At 39.3% G+C, this 21929-nt stretch overlaps 1 protein-coding gene across 3 annotated transcripts in view; it reads left to right on the top strand.

Annotated features, from left to right (window-relative positions):
* Window positions 1-21929, top strand: part of LOC127422905 (receptor tyrosine-protein kinase erbB-2-like) — a 163217-nt gene that overhangs the window by 70500 nt on the left and 70788 nt on the right. For all 3 annotated transcript variants that reach the window (XM_051666741.1, XM_051666743.1, XM_051666742.1), the window contains 7 exons: window positions 8387-8515; window positions 8622-8690; window positions 8825-8940; window positions 12446-12587; window positions 12699-12827; window positions 14294-14420; window positions 15054-15127. In XM_051666741.1, the coding sequence (XP_051522701.1) occupies window positions 8387-8515; window positions 8622-8690; window positions 8825-8940; window positions 12446-12587; window positions 12699-12827; window positions 14294-14420; window positions 15054-15127 (786 nt within the window). The remainder of the gene's footprint in view (window positions 1-8386; window positions 8516-8621; window positions 8691-8824; window positions 8941-12445; window positions 12588-12698; window positions 12828-14293; window positions 14421-15053; window positions 15128-21929) is intronic.

Here is a 21929-nt window from a genome sequence, read left to right as displayed (position 1 = left end):
TCTAGGAATTTCACCATGTCCTGTCCTTCTTCACCCTCAGGAATTCTGACAAAACGGACATTATTCCGCTGGCTACGGTTCTCCATGTCCTCCAACTTCTCCCAGACACACTCCAAATCCACCTTGGTCGCTAGCGGATTAGCAGATAATTCCCTCTCCGATGATTCCAGATAATCGATCAATTTCTCGACATACCCCACTCTTGTAACCACATCAGAGAACTTCACCTCCATGGCAGTGATCGATCGACGTATCACAGCAAGATCCTCCAAGTCAGCAACAACTTTCGTCAGCATTGCCAACATATTCAGCATCTCTCGCCGCATTTCCCGCACCTCTCCGACTAAATCGACTCCCAGGCTCACGGCCTGCTCGGGGGCGTCAACTTGACTCAGGATTTTGAATTCTTTGACATATTGTCCTCCTAGAACAGTTATGGAACAGAGTGTATCGATTCTCACCGGTTTATGTAATTAAAAGTATTAAAACTAGCAAAGTGTGCAGAGCTCGCCGTTCACACATCCGATCATCGCATGGTGTCACGTGACTCTGTTGTCCCATACAAGTTTTTATAGGCAAAAAAAGCGACACTCAGTTTTATACAATATGTAACAGGGGTGCCGGTTCCGTCTCTCTACCCACCAAGGGGTCCTTGGCCTGAAAATGGTTGAAGACCACTGGTACACTAATACACAAAGGGCAGTGATTAGTAAGTATGATGGTTATAATCATTTTCATTTAAATGATTAGTACCTGACAAATGAATGGAAATCCTTCTTTGCAATCTCTATAAAGTGATTTTTTAAATAATGCCTTCCTTATCAAGTAATGTCAAATGACTTTTAAAGCCATGGAAATTAGTAAGTCAAAAATGAATGTAAATTTAATTAGTTGTATTTACTTCAGGGTTCCCATGGTCATGGAAAACCTGGAAATATGTGGATAAATAAGGGAATTGTGATTCCCAGGCATTAAAAAGTAATGGAAATTAATAAAATTTTAAAAATCATGGTAATTTTCTAATTATTCTCAACTCTAAAAAATTTAATTGGCTAGAAATTGTACCTTGTGATGACATTCTCCGTAAAATTTTAGTAATCACAAATGACTGGAAAAGTCTTGGAAGCTCATTGATCAAAAAGTGTGGGAACCATGTTATTTAAGTTAATGCAATAACTTGAAAGTTCCCTATCTGTCACTCACTCGACGTTGTGTCGATGTAGTGACACTAGGGGTCACTCTTGGGAGCCCCAAACACCTCTGATCTTTTTTTATAAGGCCAATGAGAATTGATGAGTGGAATTTGCATGTCACTCCTCCAGACATACGGGTATAAAAGGATCTGGTATGCAAACACTCATTCAGATTTTCTTTTCAGAGCCAAGCGGTTCTATTCATTGAGCTGAATTCATCCGCTGAGTTCATTCACCTCTCTCTGCTGGATCTTACGGTGCATTTCAGCGGCTTCTCCCCCTCTGCATCTGTGGTTTGCAGAGAACGCCCCTGGGTGCTTCGGCAGAACATTTAAAAAGTATATTCTAAAAGAGTATATTTTCTTTCTGAAAGAGCAGCACACACGGAACGTCTTTTTAAAGACGTGTCTTTTTAAAGATGCCTTTCCGATTGTGTGTTATTCCTGGTTGCGGTTGTTACCTCTCCGCTTCCGATGGCCACGATCGCTGTCTTACGTGTCTGGGCGCTGTCCATGCGGAGACATCATTCATGGATGGTCATGTCCTCATTGCGAGAACATGACCATAGCAACGTTGCGGTCGTGGCTTGCATTCGTAAGAAAGCAAGCCACCCCAATGGCTCCCCGCCTTGGTCCTTCTACCTACGGGTATGAGGCCCTGCTGGTTAGCACTGGGGGCGATTTGGGGACCTCAATGGGACCACCTCTGCCGGGTATCCCCCCACAGAACTCCCATTCCCCAGCACGCTCGCTTGCCCCGGTCGCGCGCACGGACGAGATTACCAGCTTGTCTCAGGGCGAGTTCGACCCCTCGTTCAGAGCCCGGGAAGAGGATGAGTTATCGAGCGTAGCATCGGAGAGTGGGCTCGTCCAGTAAGACATAGAGGCTTCGACTGGGCTTCCTCCTTTGGGAATGGTCATCCAGTCCCAGGCTGATGCGGAAATGAAGGACATGCTTTCCTGGGCGGCCGCGAGTGTCAGGCTAGAGTGGAAACCTCCACTCTCCCCGGAACCCTTGCGGCTCAATGATTGGTTCCTGGGCTCGGGGCGCCACTTACAGCCGTGCCCCGCCCCTGTTCCTTTCTTCCCGGAAGTGCATGAGGAGCTGACAAGATCGTGGGAGGCACCTTTTACTGCCCAGTCCCGGTCTTTCAGCTCCCCCACTCTCGCTACCCTCGATGGTGGAGTGAACAGGGGGTACTCGGTGATCCCCCAGGTGGACAAGGCGCTCGCGGTGCACTTATGTCCGCAGAGCGTCACCACCTGGCGCGGGCGCCCGAAACTCCCGTCCAGGGCCTGTAAGGTTACGTCGTCCCTGATGGCTAAGGCCTACAGTGTCGCTGGACAGGCCGCTTCCGCCCTGCACACCATGGCTCTCCTGCAAATACACCAAGCCAAGGCGCTAAAAGAACTGCACGAGGGTAGTTCTGACCCGGGATTGATGCAGGAACTGCGCTCGTCGACCGACCTCACTCTCCGTGCGACGGAGGTCACGGCGCGGTCTCTCGGGCAGAGGATGTCCGCCCTCATGGTCCAGGAGCGGCAACTTTGGCTCAACTTGGTTGAGATGCAAGAGGCTGACAAGACACGGTTCCTTGATGCCTCCATCTCCCAGGTTGGCCTATTCAGCGACACCGTCGAGGACTTTGCCCAGCAGTTCTCTGCGGTGAAGCAGCAGACGGAGGCCATACGTCACATCCTGCCACGGCACAGCGCAAGACACCACACCCCGTCTGCTCCTCGCCAAGGGCATCCTCCTGCTGCAACAACATCGCTCACATGGCCCGGCCCCGGCATAAAGCCCAGCGCAGGAAGCAGATGCCACCCATCTCACAGCCGGCCACTAAGAACCCGAGGAAGGCTTTGAAGCACCCCTGAGACGGGCGACCCAGGGGCAAGGAGACCTGCTACACTGGAGCTGGTATGCAGACCACTCCATCCCCCAGTGGAGGGCCGGGAGGAGAATCTTTTGTTTTGTTTTCATTTAATTGCGCCATGAAGATCCATGAAGCCTTGCCCTCTAAAGGATCGAGCTCTCAACTCCTATTGGATGAGGTACACAACAGAACGTCCCTCAAACATGACATCATCAGGACTTCAAATAATTCTGAAATGCTTCCAAAGTTGCTTCCATTGACTTCGTTCACCGAATACGGACGTAGCTTTTTGCTGCTCTCCGGTGCAACCTCGTGTCCGACTTGAAACTGTAGCCATACAATCTCCATCTCGCTGGACGAGTTGAGATTACTCTGTGTTCCACCGAACACTCTAACGGATCCGAAGGAGACCGCCGAGCAATTCGCATCTTCATCCGTTGGCCTACAGAAGTGAAGAGATTAAAGATTTCTCTTCCATCTTCAATCAAGTCGACATTTCTGAGTTCTTCGCCAGCCCGCCGAGAATCAACAGCCGTACCGCCCGCCGACAGCGCGAGGAAACGGCCCCCGTCATCACCCGAGCCTCAAGGAACCGGGTCAAAGTTAAAGGACGGAGGAAAACACATTCTACCTGTGTCCTCATGCGATTCAAGTAAGAGGTTACGTCTGGGCAGAGATAGAATATTATAGTGTGTTATTCTTGTGTTTCAAGGTTTTTGCTTGTACAGTTTACGGACCGCCATGTCCGCTAATTATTAATACTCAGGGTATTAATTATCAGGAATTTGTTTTGCTGTATTGTGGTCCAACCAAATTGGACTGTTGTGCATTTTCACCATCGCGGGTGAGACAGCAACTGAGTTCATCCATTAAAGAGTCAAATAACAAGGGACTTTTACGAGCCCCGCTCGTAAAACCGCGTCTCTGAGTGATGAACACAGCTGCTTTATCTCCAGCTATCGCGAAATCAGCTTTCGGGCTGTCACTTAATCATCATTCTCTCTCTCTCTCACTAACCACACTGACACACACACACACACACTGTCACACACACACCTTATGTGTTATAGGATTATTTTTATTTCCATATCTAATCATATCACTGTTTAGTTTGTAGTTGTAAGTCGGAAGTTTATTGACTGCATTGTATTAATTATTAATTGATATTACTGCATAAGTAAACTTTGTTTATATTACAAAGAGAAGTGTTTTGGTTTGTTTTGCATACGCCTGTGTCATGCTGACGGGATGTCAGTGCTCGGATTCAAACCTTCATTCATTGTTTTTTTCCCAAAAATCGATATTCTTCGAATGTCGATTTTCCTAAGAAAACAATCTAATATTGAGACTGTTTTAATATTCGGTTATTAGTCCCTGATTTCAGGGTGGTGCCCTGTCAATGTTAATCCTTATTAATATTCTATTAATTTTTGATAATTGATAATTATCTTTGAATTTGAATTTGAATGATCAATAAGCTAGTGTTAATTTTAATGTTTCGTCGATGTTAACAATTAACGATTATCTTTGATAAGTGTTGATTTTAAAGGATTAAAAAAAGCTAACATTGATTCTCATCAATGTTCTATTGATTTTAATAATTAATAATTATCTTTGATAATTATTAATTATTGCTAATAACCAAACTTGCTCCTAAACGTAGCACACTACATTTACTGGAGTCCCATATGAGGTTTTAATGAGTTAGATACAATTAATTAATTTAAATATTGATTAATAACTACAGAAATAATTATTAATTACTTCTGATAGTAACACTGATCTAAACAACCAGTAAAGCCCTACACTGGTCCGGACCGTCCGACTCGGCTACACGATTCAGTTCGCCAGGTGCCTGCCCAGGTTGAGCGGCGTCCCCTTCACCTCAGTGAAGGACGAAAATGCCACTACCTTGCATGCGGAGATCTCTACCCTTCTGCACAAGGGCGCGATAGAGCTTGTCCCTCCAGCCGAGATGAAGAAAGGGTTCTACAGCCCTTACTTCATCCTACCAAAGAAAGGCGGTGGGTTGCGACCAATCCTGGACCTGTACTGAACTGGGCTTTGCACAGGCTCCCGTTCAAGATGCTGACGCAAAAGCGCATTCTAGCAAGCGTCCGGCATCAAGATTGGTTTGCGGCGGCAGACCTGAAGGACACGTACTTCCACATCTTGGTCTTACCTCGACACAGACCCTTCCTGCGGTTTGCCTTCGAAGGCCAGGCGTACCAGTACAAGGTCCTCCCCTTCGGCCTGTCTGATCCAGGGCAAGCACGTGTTGGTCCTGACGGACAGCACAGCGATGGTAGCATACATCAACCGGCAAGGCGGTCTACGCTCCCATTGCATGTCACAACTTGCCCGCCGTCTCCTCCTCTGGAGTCAGCAGTGCCTCAAGTCACTACGAATCACTCACATCCCGGGCGACCTCAACACCGCAGCGGACGCGCTTTCATGTCAGGTTACCCTCAGGGGAGAATGGAGACTCCACCCTCAGGTGGTCCAGCTGATTTGGAGTCGATTCAGTCGAGCACAGGTAGACCTGTTTGCTTCCTGGGAATCCTCCCACTGCCCGCTTTGGTACGCCCTGACCGAGGCATCTCTCGGTATAGACACGTTGGCACACAGCTGGCCCCCTGGACTTTGCAAGTATGCATTTCCCCCAGTGAGCCTACTTGCACAGACCCTGCCGTTTGTCCGATTTGCACAAAATTTGGTATACATCATTTACAGACCATCCTGACAAAGATTTGTGAAAAGAATTTTGATTCCGTAAATCACCCAGAAAATATGAGCCAATATGTTTTTGGGTGTATCTTGTGAGTGAAATACTCAAACATAATAAAATTTAAAACACATGGACAACAGAACATTCTGAGGTCATGTGCAACATTTTATCAATTTATGATTCTAGGGGCCACTATAACTTAACAAAATACTATTTTTGAACTGTGATCAAAGCAGTTGAAATTTGACATGAAAACAAATGTGTCCATGGCATCCACATGATCTGTTCTGTCAAATTTGGTCATTTTTGTCATGCTCACCAGCAAATTCTGATGTGACAAATTTAATCAATTTCTGTTTTTAACAACACTTTAAAACAGTCTCATCCCTGTTCTTGGAGGCCCCCCCAACACTACACATTTTGGATGTCTCCCTAATCAAACACACCTGATTCAACTCATCAGTTCATTAGTGAAGACTCCAAGACCTGAACTGGGTGTGTCAGAAAAGGGAGATATACAAAATGTGCAATGTTGGGGGCCTCCAGGAACAGGGTTGGGAACCACTGCTTTAAAATTATCAGGTAATTCAACAGTGAAGGACAGATACAGGATGTAGTACCGAATTTGTCCACTAGAGGGAGACATAAGATTAGTAATCCTTGGTAGTCTTTAAACCCTTTTAAAAGGCTGTGTGTAATGTGTCAATGTGTGCATAAATGATAACAGAAACAACATCTAGCCACAGCCATTCAGAAAAAGATTATGTCCTAAATGCTATATTCATTTAATTTTCCAGATGCACTCCAATTGTCCTGACCTAATAGCCTTTATTAGCCATAGACCTTATTCAAAATAGAGGTATATTAGATTTGTGATGGGGATGAAAACAAGGCTGAGATATAGACTTACAGTCTCTTCAACTGCATGTGCTTCATGAAGCCACATAAAGGTTTTAGGTCACATCTAATATTCACAACATGTGCTTTGTGGAGTTTTTTGTCTACTGGTTTTTTTGTATATATTTTTATTTTTATTTGGAAAGATAATTTTTTTAAAGTTTTGTCCACGTAATTATACAAAACTCTTTAAACAACAGTACAACCCACTGAAGAAACAGTAAGTCTGTCCCTCTCACTGTCATTTTCATCTTGTCAAAACCAAATATGCTGCTACTGTGAATAAGGTCCATGTGTGCTTTTTTCTTTGTTATGGGATACAAAGGGGGTTTTACAATGTCTAAGTTTCAGATCAAAAAATGAGAAAAGCACCAAAAAAATTATTATAAAAATAATCCATGTTATTTGTGCTCTGTACTCTGGATCTTCCGATGCCATGTGGTTGCTTTGTGTGGAAAAACAGATCCAAATTTAAGTCTTTCAGCAACAATCAGCGTTGCGTTCCCATCCACCATAACAGTCAGATCCGTGCTCATTTAAACATTTAAAATAGCTGCCTCTACAAGCATTACGATAGCTTTGACATCAGTGGTGTGACCGTGTGACCGACTGTGACATTCTACTGTAATGTCTGGATGTATATTTTTAAATGAGATGCGACTGCCTTCACAGAAAACCTTCAGTTTCACTCTTGAGCTATCGTATTGTTTCAGAAGACTTTAAATGCAGCATGAGTAATTTGGAATACTTTTATGGTGCTTTTTTAAATGTTTTGAATAAATTATTGTGACTGTACTTTTATCTGCTTGTTATGTCTTTTAGATTGATGATTGGTTATTTTGTTGCTATATTATTGGTTAGGTTTAGGTGTTTAGGGTTAGGTTTTGTTCAAAAATATATAGTGTAGTAAAATTCTGGACTACATTTACTGTTACATGTTTATATTGTTTATACACCAATCAGCCACAACATTAAAACCACCTGGCTAATATTGTGTAGGTCCTCCTCGTGCCGCCAAAACAGCGCCAACCCGCTTCTCAGAATAGCATTCTGAGATGCTATTCTTCTCACTGGTTTGAGTATTTCTGTAACTGCTGATTTCCTGGGATTTTCACACACAACAGTCTCTAGAATTTACTCCGAATGGTGCCAAAAACAAAAAACATCCAGTGAGCGGCAGTTCTGTGGATGGAAATACCTTGTTGATGAGAGAGGTCAACAGAGAATGGCCAGACTGGTTCAAACTGGCAAAGTCTACGGTAACTCAGATAACTGCTCTGTACAATTGTAGTGAGAAGAATAGCATCTCAGAATGCTGTTCTTAGATGTAGGTTGGCGCTGTTTTGGCGGCACGATTGAGACCTACACAATTTTAGGCAGGTGGTTTTAATGTTGTGGCTGATGTAAGTGGATAGGTTCAGGAAGGGGGTTGGGTTAGGGAATTTAACATATCAATATGATTGTATAATGTATATAAATAATGTATACAATAAAGTATAATGATGAAACATGCATTGTATTTAAACATGCACGATAAATCTGAAGATTTTCAAGCCTGTGTCAAAATCGTTCAAACTGAGGTGAAAATGGCACGACAATGATATTTTGATGGTGCACGAAAAAAGTCACTATGGTAATGTCTTTGTCATGAGACTGCCCTGGTTAATGACCCCCTATTGCTGTCTTTGACAGAAATTCTGCTTGGTGGGGTTTATATTTGGGGAAATCCTCAACTGTGCTTCCCTCAGAATATTAAGTGGGATGACACCGTCTATAAAATTCAAAGCAAACTGTTGCACCTGCAAGACGTGCCAAAGAACTGTGAGTTTACTTATAGAGGTCTATGCTTTATATAATAAACCATTTAATACATCATAGATATGATATCTTGTTATTGGTCTATAATATTTCTAAAAAAAATTTTTAGGTCCTCTTTGTTCTTCAGCATGTGGGTCTGGTGGATGTTGGGGAAAAACGGATCAGGACTGTCAAACACGTGAGTGTCATTAACATATTGACCCGTTTTTAGGTTTGGTAAGGAAAATATCTCTGAGCCTGAACAATACTCAGTGCTATTCATCTGTACATGTGATGGTACACCATTATAAATACCTCTTTCTCTCTCTATAGTGACCTCTGTTCATTGCTCATCTGGTTGTTTCCGCTGTAAGGGTCCGAAACCTAATGACTGTTGTCATGTGCAGTGTGCTGCTGGATGCACAGGGCCGAAAGACTCTGACTGTCTGGTAAAAAGATACAGACACATTAGAATTGTTGCATTTATTTCAATAATATCTAAATCATATGAAATAATTAGGGCGGTTAGAGTTAACTCATTAAAGTATTCAGTTAACTAAATACATTTAATGCAGTTAAACTTTTGAAATGCTGTAAAAAAAAAAAAAAAAAAAAAGAAAAGAAATTTTACAAAATAACAGTTTCATTCTGTTCTATGTGATTTCAAAAAAGTGCAAACATTTCAGAACCTTAACAAGTAAGAAAAATTATCCACATCACATCATCATTTGTTCATAAGTGAATTAGAAGGGCATTGAAGCAGAGCAGCAGCAAAAACAATAAATAAATAAATAAATAAAATGTTTTCCTTAGTCCATAAAGTAGAGGAACATTTTTATATTATTTGATCATTGCAGAGTTGCATTGAGTTAAATGGATGTGCCTGAATTTTAATGCAGTTTGATAAATAAACCAAACTGACTGTTAGGATTCCTTAAACAGTTGCGCTACTTTTGTGAAAAAACTGCACCTTATTCACTAATCACCCTCAATCTATTTTAACCAGATGCTTATTATGCTAAAATAGGCAAGTCATTATAAGTCATTGTCATACTTTTCAATAAAAACACACCTCCTTTCTATGTAAATAAGGCTTATCATATATTGTGCCTTATTCACAAAAATCTGCCTTATTTGATAGCCACAGTTAATGTTGTGCTATTACTACAAGCAGGTGGTAAACAGAATTTTATTTAAAAGAGGTGTTTGTGTACATTTTCTAGTGATCATGGCAGCGGTAATTTATTAAATGGTAATTAAATGATGGATAAGAGCGTTATAACTTGAAATGTATCCAGATGAGTGGTGTAGTCAACTGTACTTTCAGCATTTTTAAGAGCTGATTCAGGTGTCTGGATCACAGTGGTGGAGTGATGCTGAACAGTCCCAGTAAAGTAGTCTGTTGAAGTCTGTTGTAGTCCAGTAAAGTAGTAAGTTGTAGTCTGCTGGTACAGCCTAGCACTAAGAACAGACCTGCAACTGCTGTGTGCAAATTGTGTTCATCATAGTTTTTTTGTGTGTTTGCTCCGTTATCTAATTTGCATAATTCCTTTAGTGAATCTGCTGCTAGAACAACCCAGACAAAACATGTGCAAATGAACTATGTTATCAGTATTGTAGCTTACTTATTGTTAGTGAATTCCCCAAGAATCTTTTGTTAAAAACTGAAATTATGTTTATTTTATAACTGCATTTACTTTATATTGGTTTCTGTGCTTTGAGACATGTGATGGAAGGAGAATTGAACAAAGTGTATCATTAGTAATGTTTCCACGAATTTAGTTTATGTATTTCGTTAAAAATATTGCAAAAACAATTTGAGAATAAAGCAGCGTTTCCATCCCATGTGTTTAAGAGTACAAAATCATAACTTCTGGGGAAATTGCAGCAAAATAAAAATGGAAGTTGAAACCACTGTGGCTCTTTTATTAATTTAATAAATTAGTGCGTGCAGACATAATGTTCGGACGAACTTCAGGTTCACTGGTGTTCAGCATCAGATGCCTTATAACTGGGAATGACAGTTCTGGAAGGGAATAGCAGCAGTCATTTGGATGTCAGGCTTTGTGTCTGGAATTTCAGAATAACTGTTTGAGATGCAATGCAATCATGAGATTAGCTGGGTTTCCATAAACATATTTTAATGTGAACTTTTTCCTCGTTTGAGGTGGATACTTTTTTTTTCGATAAGAAGACATGCGCATTAACTATGATGCAAACACCAAATATACTTACAGTGCACTTTATTAGGAACACCTATACACCTACTTATTGGTGTGATTATCTAATCAGCCAATTGTGTGGCAGCAGTGCAATGCATAAAATCATGCTGATCCAGGTCAGGAGCTTCAGTTAATGTTCACATCAACGATCAGAATGGGGAAAAAATGTATCTCCGTGATTTCGACAGTGGCATGATTGTTGATGCCAGACGGGCTGGTTTGAGTATTTCTGTAACTGCTGATTTCCTGGGATTTTCATGCACAACAGTCCCTATAGTTTACTCAGAATGATGCCCAAACAAACAAAAAAAATCCAGTAAGCAGCAGTTCTGCATACAGAAATGCCTTGTTGATGACAGAGGTCAACGTAGAATGGTCTGACAGGTTCAAGCTGACAGAAAGGCTACGGTAACACAGATAACCACTCTGTACAATTGTAGTGAGCAGAATAGCATCTAAGAAAGCACAACACGTCGAACCTTGAGACAGATGGGCTACAACAGCAGAAGACCACATCTGGCACTTTATTAGGACGATACTGTTCCTAATAAAGTGCACAGTGTGTGTATATTCCTATAGAATCTATATATAGATGTGCATCAAAAAAGTCATGTGACTTTTTCTCAACAAGCCATGTGAATACATTTAAAAACATTATTCACCTTAAGCGGATGTTTTTTATGCTTATTTTGGACATTTTATTCGCATTTTATTCATTTCCTTCCAGCAGTTTTTATGTGATGTATCACAATTTGCATAAAAATACATGTTATTTATGTTACAGTTTCTGAATTGCTAAAACACTAAACCCCATTTTCTGAACCAAATGCTCATAGGCCTAAACCCATTTGTCGAATCAGTTACTCTTTTTGCAAAACTCTAAACACATTCTCACTCACTAAAACATTTCGCACTCTCATTGACTTTGACTGCAGTTGCACAACATTTTTGAGTTTACTGTAATGTGTTTTTCATTTAGTGTTCTTTGTTCTTTGCAGTTAGACTACTGTATTTTTACAGTATGCAAGTGCTGAATATACAGACATTCAATACTGTATTACTTGCAGTACTTACAGTATACAGTATATTCAATGTACTACTGTAAGTTGTTATTACTATACTTTTTTTTACTATACTATACTTACGAGACAGTAATTGCAAAATGCGCTTACAATATACAATTAAAAAAAAATCTGTAAGTACATGCCCTGGACGCTGTGTTCTCCATTTTCTGATGTAGTGTCTAATGAATGCCTAGTGTTTATATATTGACTGGCTGTGTGTATGATCTGAAAGCATTGTTTAATTTTGAGCACAGATGAAATGGTTTTGAGGCGATTTTTAAACTTTGCCAGAGGAGTCAGGGGTTTTGTGAATGTAGTTTGAAGATATGGTTTTGTGTTTAAAGTTGTTAGAAAAGGGGTGAAGGTTTCAAGAAATGTGTTTTAGCAATTCAGAAAAACTGTAAGAAGAGAGAAGTGTGAGTGAGACGAGTAAAGAGCTTTATTGCATAAATCTTGCTCTGACTGCTGACTACTATACTATATATATGCACATACTGTATATTCCTCCAATTCATTCACACAAATTGCAGAAAGCAATAATTAGGCTATATAGCACACAATATAGAGATGATTAGGTCTTTTCTTAAAAAGAAATTGAAGGTGTATATAGGATATTAATACAAATATCTGCTTTTATACATAATATTATTTTGTTTGTGAATGTCTAGGCCTGTCGTCACTTTAATGACAGTGGGACGTGTAAAGACAATTGCCCCCTGCCCAACATCTATGACCCAATAACCTTCCAGTCCAAACCCAACAAGGACAAAAAGTTCAGCTTTGGAGCTACATGTGTAAAACAGTGTCCACGTACGTCAAACCCTTTATTAGCAATTTTAACATAATTAACAATTTTATATCTTACAGTATGTTGCTTTTCTTACTTTCTTCCATTCTATTGCTATACTTTCTCCTTCATAGATAACTATTTGGCCATGGAGGTGGCGTGTACCATGGTTTGTCCCAAAGCTAACCAGGAAGTCATTACTGTTCAAACAGATGGACAAGAAACACAGAAATGTGAAAAGTGTGAAGGAGAGTGTCCTGAAGGTCTGTGTGTGTGTTGTGGTGGGCAGGTTTGGGTGGTTTACAAGGACATTTTTTTAGGTTACAAACTGGTAATTACAAGGGTATTATGCTATAAATGTGGTTTATGAGGACATTTCTAGTGTCCCCATAATTCAACTAGCTTAAAAAACATACTAAACTATATTTTTTTGAAAATGTAAAAATGCAGAAAGTTTTTTGTGAGGGTTAGGTTTAGGGGTAGGGTTAGGGTTCGGGGATAGAATCTATTGTTCGTACAGTATAAAAATGATTATGTCTATGGAGTGTCCTCATAAGGATAGCCGCACCAACATGTGTGTGTGTGTGTGTGTGTGTGTGTGTGTGTGTGTGTGTGTGTGTGTATTTTAGGCTTCTAGCTACTCAAGCTTTATTTCATGCATTGTTACTTTCTGAAATGTGTCAGAGAGCAATTCATAATGCAACACAAGTACATGCTGCATTCTCAGTTTTACGGCAAGGGGCACAGTTACGGGCATTAGCACAAAATGTTCTTCTACTGTTAGTTTTCTGAAATTACTGACGAATGGAAAGCAGTTTATGATTATCGTCATGGTACATTTTTTTCATCTCGTCTTTGTTGTCATTGAGAAAATTAAAAAATCCATCGTCAACGATAACGAAGACAAGACTTAAAAAAAACATACTGTTGACAAAAATATAACGAGAAAAAATTAAATTGCAAGATATTCATTATTAACACTTTTTTTAATTAATTATTATTTTTATTTTTTTAAAGAAAGAAAATCTGGAAATAATTTATTTATGTCACGGTATGTTGGGGATTTAACTATGTTAAATGCTATTCAGAAAGCATTACTTGTATTGTGAATATGTTGTTTCCTTAAAAATGTGCTACACGTAATGCAATACCCTAAACTGGCTAAACATGAAGAATTCACAACAGAGTAACTTCTAAAAAGTAGCTAATACTTCAATTTATTCATTATATGCTATTATTTCAGGACAGTTTTCTCATGTTGTTGTATGTAATCTTACAAATTGAACATATTAATCTTTCTTTTAAAAGTAGTTTATACATGTTTCAAAATATTTAAATATTTGATTAAAGTTTGGTCTATTACAATTTAATACATGTTTTTGTCATTTTGCACATTATTGTCAACTAAAATATGTGCTAAAATGAATGAATATGGCATGTTGAAATATAAACTACATTTTAAGGGCATTTTTGTCAAAAGACAAAAATTATTATAGATTTGTTACCACCACAGTATGTACAATGGGACCACACACTTGAAATGCATTGGTAAAGCATTTGCGTCTGTGATTGTGTACTTGTGCAGAGTATATTTCTGGCCTTATAGTCTGTGAGCATAACTGTGTTATGACTGAATTGTGTATAAATGTAAATGTGATTGGGTCTTTGATGCAGCATTATTTTTCCATTTTTTATAGTAGTATTAATATATTTATGTGCTGTCTGTTAGTGTGTTATGGGTTAGGTATGGGAAACCTTCAGGGCGTGTCAGTTGTGGACGCCACCAACATTGGCATGTTTGTGGGCTGTAAGAAGATCTACGGCAGTTTGGCTTTTCTTTCAGACTCATTTAAAGAGTAAGCAAGGGCAAATGAAAGAGTAGTTTACCTAAAAATTACAATTCTGTCATCATCTATGACATTCATGTCATTCTGTATAATTTTCTTTCTGTGGAACACAAAAAGAGAAATTTGTAAGAGTGTTGACGCAGCACACCGTGACAAATAGCTGTCAAAAATGACAAAACGCACCATAAAATAAGTCCATACAACTTGTGCGCTATATTCCAGTCTTCTGAAGCCAAACACTAGCTTTCTGTGAGGAGCAGACTGAAATTAAAGTCGTTGTTCACCGAAAACAAAAAAATCTAATATGTGCTTGTGCATATTCAAACTTGCCACGCCATTTACTGTTACAAAACACACAAGAACCAATGTTATTTGGTGCCACTGATGTCAAACCTTGGCAGTTTTCTGATGGATTCGTTGTATGGAAAAAGCTGCATGAACATTTTTGTTACACGGAAGAAAGTCATACAAGTTTGAAACAGCATAGGGTTAGTAAATAATGACAGAATTAAAATTTTGGGGCGAACTATTCCTCTAAAAAAAAAATTTGATCACAATTCTCCATACAATGACAGTGGTATTGTTAAAAATTACTTCAATTGTTATAATTGTTATATTTTGTCTGTTGTGTTCTCCATATAGGAACACTGTTACCAATTTATCTGGACTGCAGTGGAGTGACTTGGAGAGGTTAAAGACTATAGAGGAGATCACAGGTGAACATCACAGTTGAAATGAACCTGACTAAGATCACAAAGAGAAAACACAAATACAAGCCTACTGGTCCTAGATCTGTGCTTTACGAACTAAAATGTACTTAACAATTAGCGTTGGGAATCTTTAGGCACCTCACGATCCAATTTCAATGTGATTCTCAATGCATCTACATTTTTTAGTAAATCTCAGCACAGTGTGCAAATCTGCATTAAAGCCGTATGAAAATCAGGGCTGTATCCAGGGTTGGAAAATTAGTGAGGTCTTGGGTGGGTCGGGCTTCAAGAATTGTACCAAAATTGCACCTACATACACAACCCATGCACTACATATAAACGTATCTATCATTACATAAATAAAGACAGGCATGTAGTTGTTTGCAAAATATGTTTTACTTAAGATTAAAGTATACAATTTACAGACAAGGGTCCTCATTGATTGCACCACAATTTGTTGATTGTTTACTGTAGGCTAGGTGTAGAGAATAAATGTATTTATTTACTTATATTCATGCAACAATACTTATTAATAGTTTCCATATTATAAGCATTACTGCATTAATGATAAGTAATAAGAAAATTGCCTAACACATTAAAATACATACCATATGGCACATGATAATCAGGCCAATATAGGCCTTTATTTAGTTTGTGAAATATAATTGCATTACAGCAGTATATGCCTAGTATTACATCACATTATATTTTATTATTAATACAACAGTCTTAAAAGTAGATGCTGTGTGACCCTCACAGATGACAAGAGAGAGTGAACTACTGTTTCACAGCCCTGCTTGTTGTCTGTGTTTTCTGTCAAGCAATAAGCAGACCTCAGCCTTTCACTTAAATTTTTATCAACACAACACAACACAGTCAGCTACAGATATGTATTTACCTTATGCGCCAGAGAAACTAGCACACAGCCACCTTAAATATTTTGTCTTGGAACTTCCGGTCTAGAGGTTTCTAAATAGATCTATGGTGTAGATATTAAAGTGTAATTAGCTAGCGAGTGGATTTACAGGTTATAGAGTTGCCAAAAGTTATTTGCTTTATATATACATTTTTCTTTGGCTTGAGGATTTTAAAACATTAGTACCTTATTCGTAGAACCGCAAGATCCTTTCTTCACACTGTCAATGTACTGATAAGCCTCTGTGCTCATGAAACTCCAAGAGACAACACAAAATCATTAAAAATATCTCTGTATGACACCTCTTGCCATCTTATTGTGTCATTCACCCATTGTGTTATTGTTAACGTGAGCAGATTTCTTTTACGTGTGTAAAACCGGGACGGGGGGAAGGGTGGCACTATATTCATACACACACAAATACACACATAGCTTCAATACAAACAGGGAGTTAGATGATAAAATCCAAAAGAGTGGAACCCTGAAAAGGGGCTGGGCTGAATAAGGTGAAAACCTGAAAACCTGATTCTGATTGGCTGGAATGTGTGCGTTAAAACCGTTTAATGCACAGATTCTTACAGTCAGTTTTAATCATTGTTCTATATTAATGCGCTTACTAATGAGACATTTCGAGAGTTTTATGCCTCTGTTCAAACTACCTCCGGTCACAAATATAGTGTAGCAAGTCTGGTGAGTCTCAGACCTTGGATTAACTGTCACAATGTAATATGATAAACATCATCTAATATTGCAGCGCTGCTCAGCAGACACCCACTAAAGTGTGTCACATTTATCATGTATCCCTGACTGAAGCGGTGAAAGCAGACCATATGGCGATTTCATCTTAATTTAATCACTCGTGCCATACCGATGTCTCAAACCAGAGGTCAAAGTCTGCAGGTTTTAAAGCATTATGGATGCTTTTCACCTCATCATGTGAGTGCCAGTTTTTCCTCATTAATGTGAAAATGATAAATAATAGAAATTAAATATAACATGCTCTTATGAACAAGAAATATCTATTATGTATTATTAGTATTACTATTACTATTTTATCCGTTAGTTAGTGGCCAAGCACCAAAGGTGCTGTGGCACCTATTGTTTCCGTTAGTATTATTATCATTAGGGGCCAAGCACCGAAGGTTCTGGGACATACTCTTTAGTGCATATCTTGTGAACCGTTTATCCTAGAAATACAATTGTTTTTGCATCTGATTACACTCCTCTTGATTCCAGTGAACCCCATACATTAAAACTCCGCCCATTACAGTGGCCGCCATTTTGAATTCTGTCGTTTATCATTTTTTTACTACTCTTCCTTAAAATTTTGTCTGATTTGCCCAAAATAATCTACAGACCAAGCCGAATAGATTGAATAATATGGAATTTTGATTTTCACCTCAATTAAAAAGTTACGTTAACACAGAATTAACAAGGGTGAAGTAAAAATGGATGTAAGACTATATCTCGGTAACAGTTTGTCGTATCAAAACGAAACTTGGTATCCTTCATTAGGAACATGACCTGAGGGTTCATGAAAAGGTAGGAGACAGTGCCACCTATGGGTCAAAAGATGTGAAAAGTGATATTTTTGCCCATAACTTTTGAACCATATGTCCTAAAATTATGAGGTTGGTGTCTCTGGATTCTGTGGGTCATGAGGATTTCAACGATACCAAATATCATATCAGCATATCTCATATAAGCCATACTGTCCCTCAGCCAAGTTAAAAAAATTTTTTTATAAAAGTGACATATCTTTTAAAAACATTGTCAGATTTAAATGAAATTTGGTATGCATCATTGACATTATGTCCAGAAGATAACTGAGAAGTTTGGAGACAGTGCAACCTAAAGTTAAAAAGATAACCTACACTTAAAAACCTAACCTACACTGACACTAAACTCTGGATGACTCTTTGCTATTGCTGAGTCATGGCAACCAAGTGGCCCAGTGTGTTAAAAGGGTTTGATCCCTGCCTCTGCAAGTCATGCAGAATAAATTTCTGTAGTTCTGGGGATTTTGTATTGTACTTACTGGGTTGCTGTGTTTTCCACAATCAAATTCTGATTTTGATCTTTGTTGAAAAGTTATATGAATATTAAGTTGATCATGGTGACTGTTGTACTTGGCAGTGATCCATTTTCCACTTCATATGTCCCTTTGGTCACTTTTAATGTTGTGGTGCAGTGGATAGAACATTGTTTGTGGAATGGAAAGGCATAGGTTCTAATCCATCCTGAGGTTACTTGAAATGTTGTGTGTGTTTGTCATATGTGCAGTGGTTTCCATGTTGGTGCTTATCGAAGCAATTTGAAATATAATATTTATCTTTGTTTTAAAGTTACATGAAAACAAAGTTGATTATGATGAGTGCTATGCTTGGCTGTGTTGCTCTAAGCTTGGTATGGCCCTTTGGTGACTGACAAAGTTGTGCCTTCATGGTGCAGTGAATTGTTTCAGTGGTTTGTTCTTTGAACTGTGGACCAAAAAGTCCTAGGTTTGAATCTCTCCTGGGGTGACTTGTCCTGTGTTGGTTGTTTGTTCTGGATATCATATGTGCTCTTAGTGTTGTGCAGTGGTTGCCATGCTGGTGCTTGGCCCATAATTGCTGCTTGTAGCCCTGTTTATTATTATTATTATTCCTCCCCAATGAGAGTCTATGGCAGCCCATAGAAATGTACATAGTAAAATTATGAAATTTGGCACACTGATAGGGGTGGTCATGAATAGCCCCCATTCCATAATTACCATAATTTGGGGTCTCTAGGACATATTCTATAGTGCCACCAACATGTCAAAAATTCAATTTTCTTTTGTGCTAATCTTTTGAACCATTTGTCCTAGAGACAATTCTTATTTTGTCTGATTACTCTCCTCCTGGTGATTCCAATGGACCCCATACTTTAAAACTCTGCCCATTACAGTGGCAGCCATCTTGGATTATGTCATTCATCGTTTCTTTCACTTCTGCTCCTTCAAATTTTGCAAACAGAATTTTGATATTTGACTTTGTTGAAAAGTTATGCAAACACATAGTTAATGTGGTGGCTGTGAAAAAGGATTTGAGGCTGTATCTTGGAAATGCTGTGTCCTATCGAAACGAAACTTGGTATGCCTCATGAGGACCATGGTCTGAGGGCACATGCAGAGATTCATGACAGTTAGCATGCTAACCAATGCATTTGTAAGGCTATTTGATCAAAATGCTATCCGTAGGCAACATTAGTTTAACATGCTAATCAGCTAGCATGCTAATCAGTTAAATACATCATGACCAGTTGGTTCTTTTTTTCTGCTGTGTTTGATATCAGCCATTTTCCAAAACTTGCTGACTCTCAGCTTGGTATGTCTCGTCAGCAACTGTAAGACCTGTGGCAATGTGGTCCAGCGGAATGAAGCACCATACCTGTGTGCTGTGGTCATCAAAATGTTGCTGTTTCAAGACCAGTTTGGGATCACTGGAAAAACTTTGAGTAATTGCAAAATGCTGTGTTTGATATCAGCATTCCACCCTTTTGAATACTTTTTAAATTTTAAACATGCTCTCATCTTGGTATATCTCTTTAATATTTGTAAAACATGTGGCATAGTGGACAGCATGCCATTCCTTTGGTCTCTGGAAATCAAAAGATTGTTGGTTCAAGACCCACTTGGGGCAACTTGCACAATTTTGAGATTTTGCAAAATACATTATGTTCTTTCTTTCTGCTATGTTTGATATCAGTCATATCGGCTGTCCACCATTTTGAATAAATTTTTTTATTCAAAACCTGCTGACTCTCAGCTTGGCATGTCTCTTTAGCACCTGTGAAACTTTTCTGTTCCTCTAACTTTTTTGGTGACTTGTGAAGTAGTGTGGGGTTGCTTTGCATGTCATATTCATACAGTGTGTTGTGCTTACTGTGGTGCTTGCCATATCTGAGATTTAGAATTCTGTTTACTGAATGGTTGCTGGGCTTTTCCTCAAGCAAATTTGTATTTTCCCTTTGTTGAAAAGTTACATGAATATAAAACTGATCATGGTAACAGCTGTGCTCGACTGTAATTCCCTTTGTTGACTGGTAACTCTGTGGCTGTGTAGTATAGTGGGTAGCACACTGAGCTCTAGAGTGGAAAGCTGTAGGTTCAAACTTTGTACATATATCGATCTCATCAAGCCAGACAACTTTTGTGCTGACAGTCATAAACTCCGCTCAACAGGAAGTTGGCCATTTTGGATTGTTTGAAAAATGCATGCTCTGACTCCACAAAACAAACTCCAGTGGAACAGCACAAAAAGAAACAAAAAAGACACCCAGTGAAGTGAATGTTCAGCGAGTCAGGCTCACTCAGCTGATACACGAGAGCAACAAGTGCCTTAATCAATCACTCCAATGATTGTAAGAAATATTCCAGAAAGCAAACTCCAACCAATAGGAGGCATAAGAACAAATAACGTGCAGATTCCTCAACAAACTGTTCCAAAGGAGTGTTACTCCACAAAACTTACTCCAGCCACTAGGCGGAACCAGCACAAAAAGAAACCAATAAGGCGCTCAGTTCCTTGGATGAACAAGCGAATGCTCCGTGAGTCAGTTCCACTCGGCTGCATCACACAGTGACTTACTCATTCCATTGACTTTATGAAGGACATTGCTTGCTGTGGGCATGTAAATATTTTGCGGCCATCCTTAGTATCTAATCTCAATTTGTCCGGGAACATCTGTGCAAAAGCGACCTTCCGTTGATGTAAGAGTTTCTTGCATTCCTTGAATCAATCACGTTTCCCTCTTGTCGAATTTGCAAAGTCTGGGAACAAGAAAATGTTGTGGTTCTTCCAAGAAAGCCTTCCTTTACTCCTCGCCTCACGCAACACAAGATCTTTATTGGATGATCTCTGAAATTTGGCCAAAATTTATTGCGGCCTGTCACCCTCAGCGGATCTCCAAGCCGAGACTCTGTGAGCTCACTTGATTTCCAGATTATGGCCTGTTATTTCGAGCAGACTCGTGAAAGAGCTCGTCTTGGAATTTCACCCTATCTTGACCTTCTTCGTTCTCAGGAATTCCAAAAATACGGATGTTGTTTAGCTGGCTACGATTCTCTAAATATTCCAACTTTTCCCAAATCCCAAAATGACTCTAGATAAACGATCCATTTCTCAACATCCGCCATTCTTGTAACCATCTCAATGAATTTCGTCTCCATGGAATTAATCGATTGACGTATAACAACAAGATCCTCCAAGTCCGCTACGACCTTTGCCAGCATTGCCGACATGCTCGACAGTTGACGCTGAATCTCTCCCGCCGCACCATCCAAACTGAGTCACTGGTCTACGGCCCTGTCTGGGGTATCAGCTTGAGCACGTAAGTGTTTTTAATGTCTCCAGAGACCGAGGATTTTGAATTCTTTGACATATTGTCTTCATAGAACAGTTATGGATCAGGGTGTATAGAATCTCACCGGTTTATGACACAAAAAGTATTAAAAACTAGCAAAGTGCGCAGAGCTCGCCATTCACACATTCAACCCTCACATGGTGCCATGCAACTCCTCTATGTAACATATTTTTAAACATTTGTGGAATTTAATTGTGTACATAAATGCTCAAATATATGAACTCTTATTGTATTTGTTCATATATGGCCATATACCAGATTTAAATATCAGAAAATTTTAAAATAGCAACAGGCCTAATTATTGAATCCTCATTTGTGTTTTTAGTTTACAGATTTATTGTACATCTATTTTAACCTTAGATAAGTTTTCTTGCGTTACCTAAATGCACTGTAATTTGATGACCAAACTTTCGCCGTGGTAACGTAACTGATTGCGTTGTGACAACCGGAAAAGTGAAATTCCTGGATTCGTAGCCACAACATAACTTTGGAACAGTGCCAGTCCAT

This window comes from Myxocyprinus asiaticus, chromosome 32 (genome assembly GCF_019703515.2).
Source record: "Myxocyprinus asiaticus isolate MX2 ecotype Aquarium Trade chromosome 32, UBuf_Myxa_2, whole genome shotgun sequence".
Classification (NCBI taxonomy): domain Eukaryota; kingdom Metazoa; phylum Chordata; class Actinopteri; order Cypriniformes; family Catostomidae; genus Myxocyprinus; species Myxocyprinus asiaticus.
This window is presented reverse-complemented; position numbering and strand designations above follow the sequence as displayed.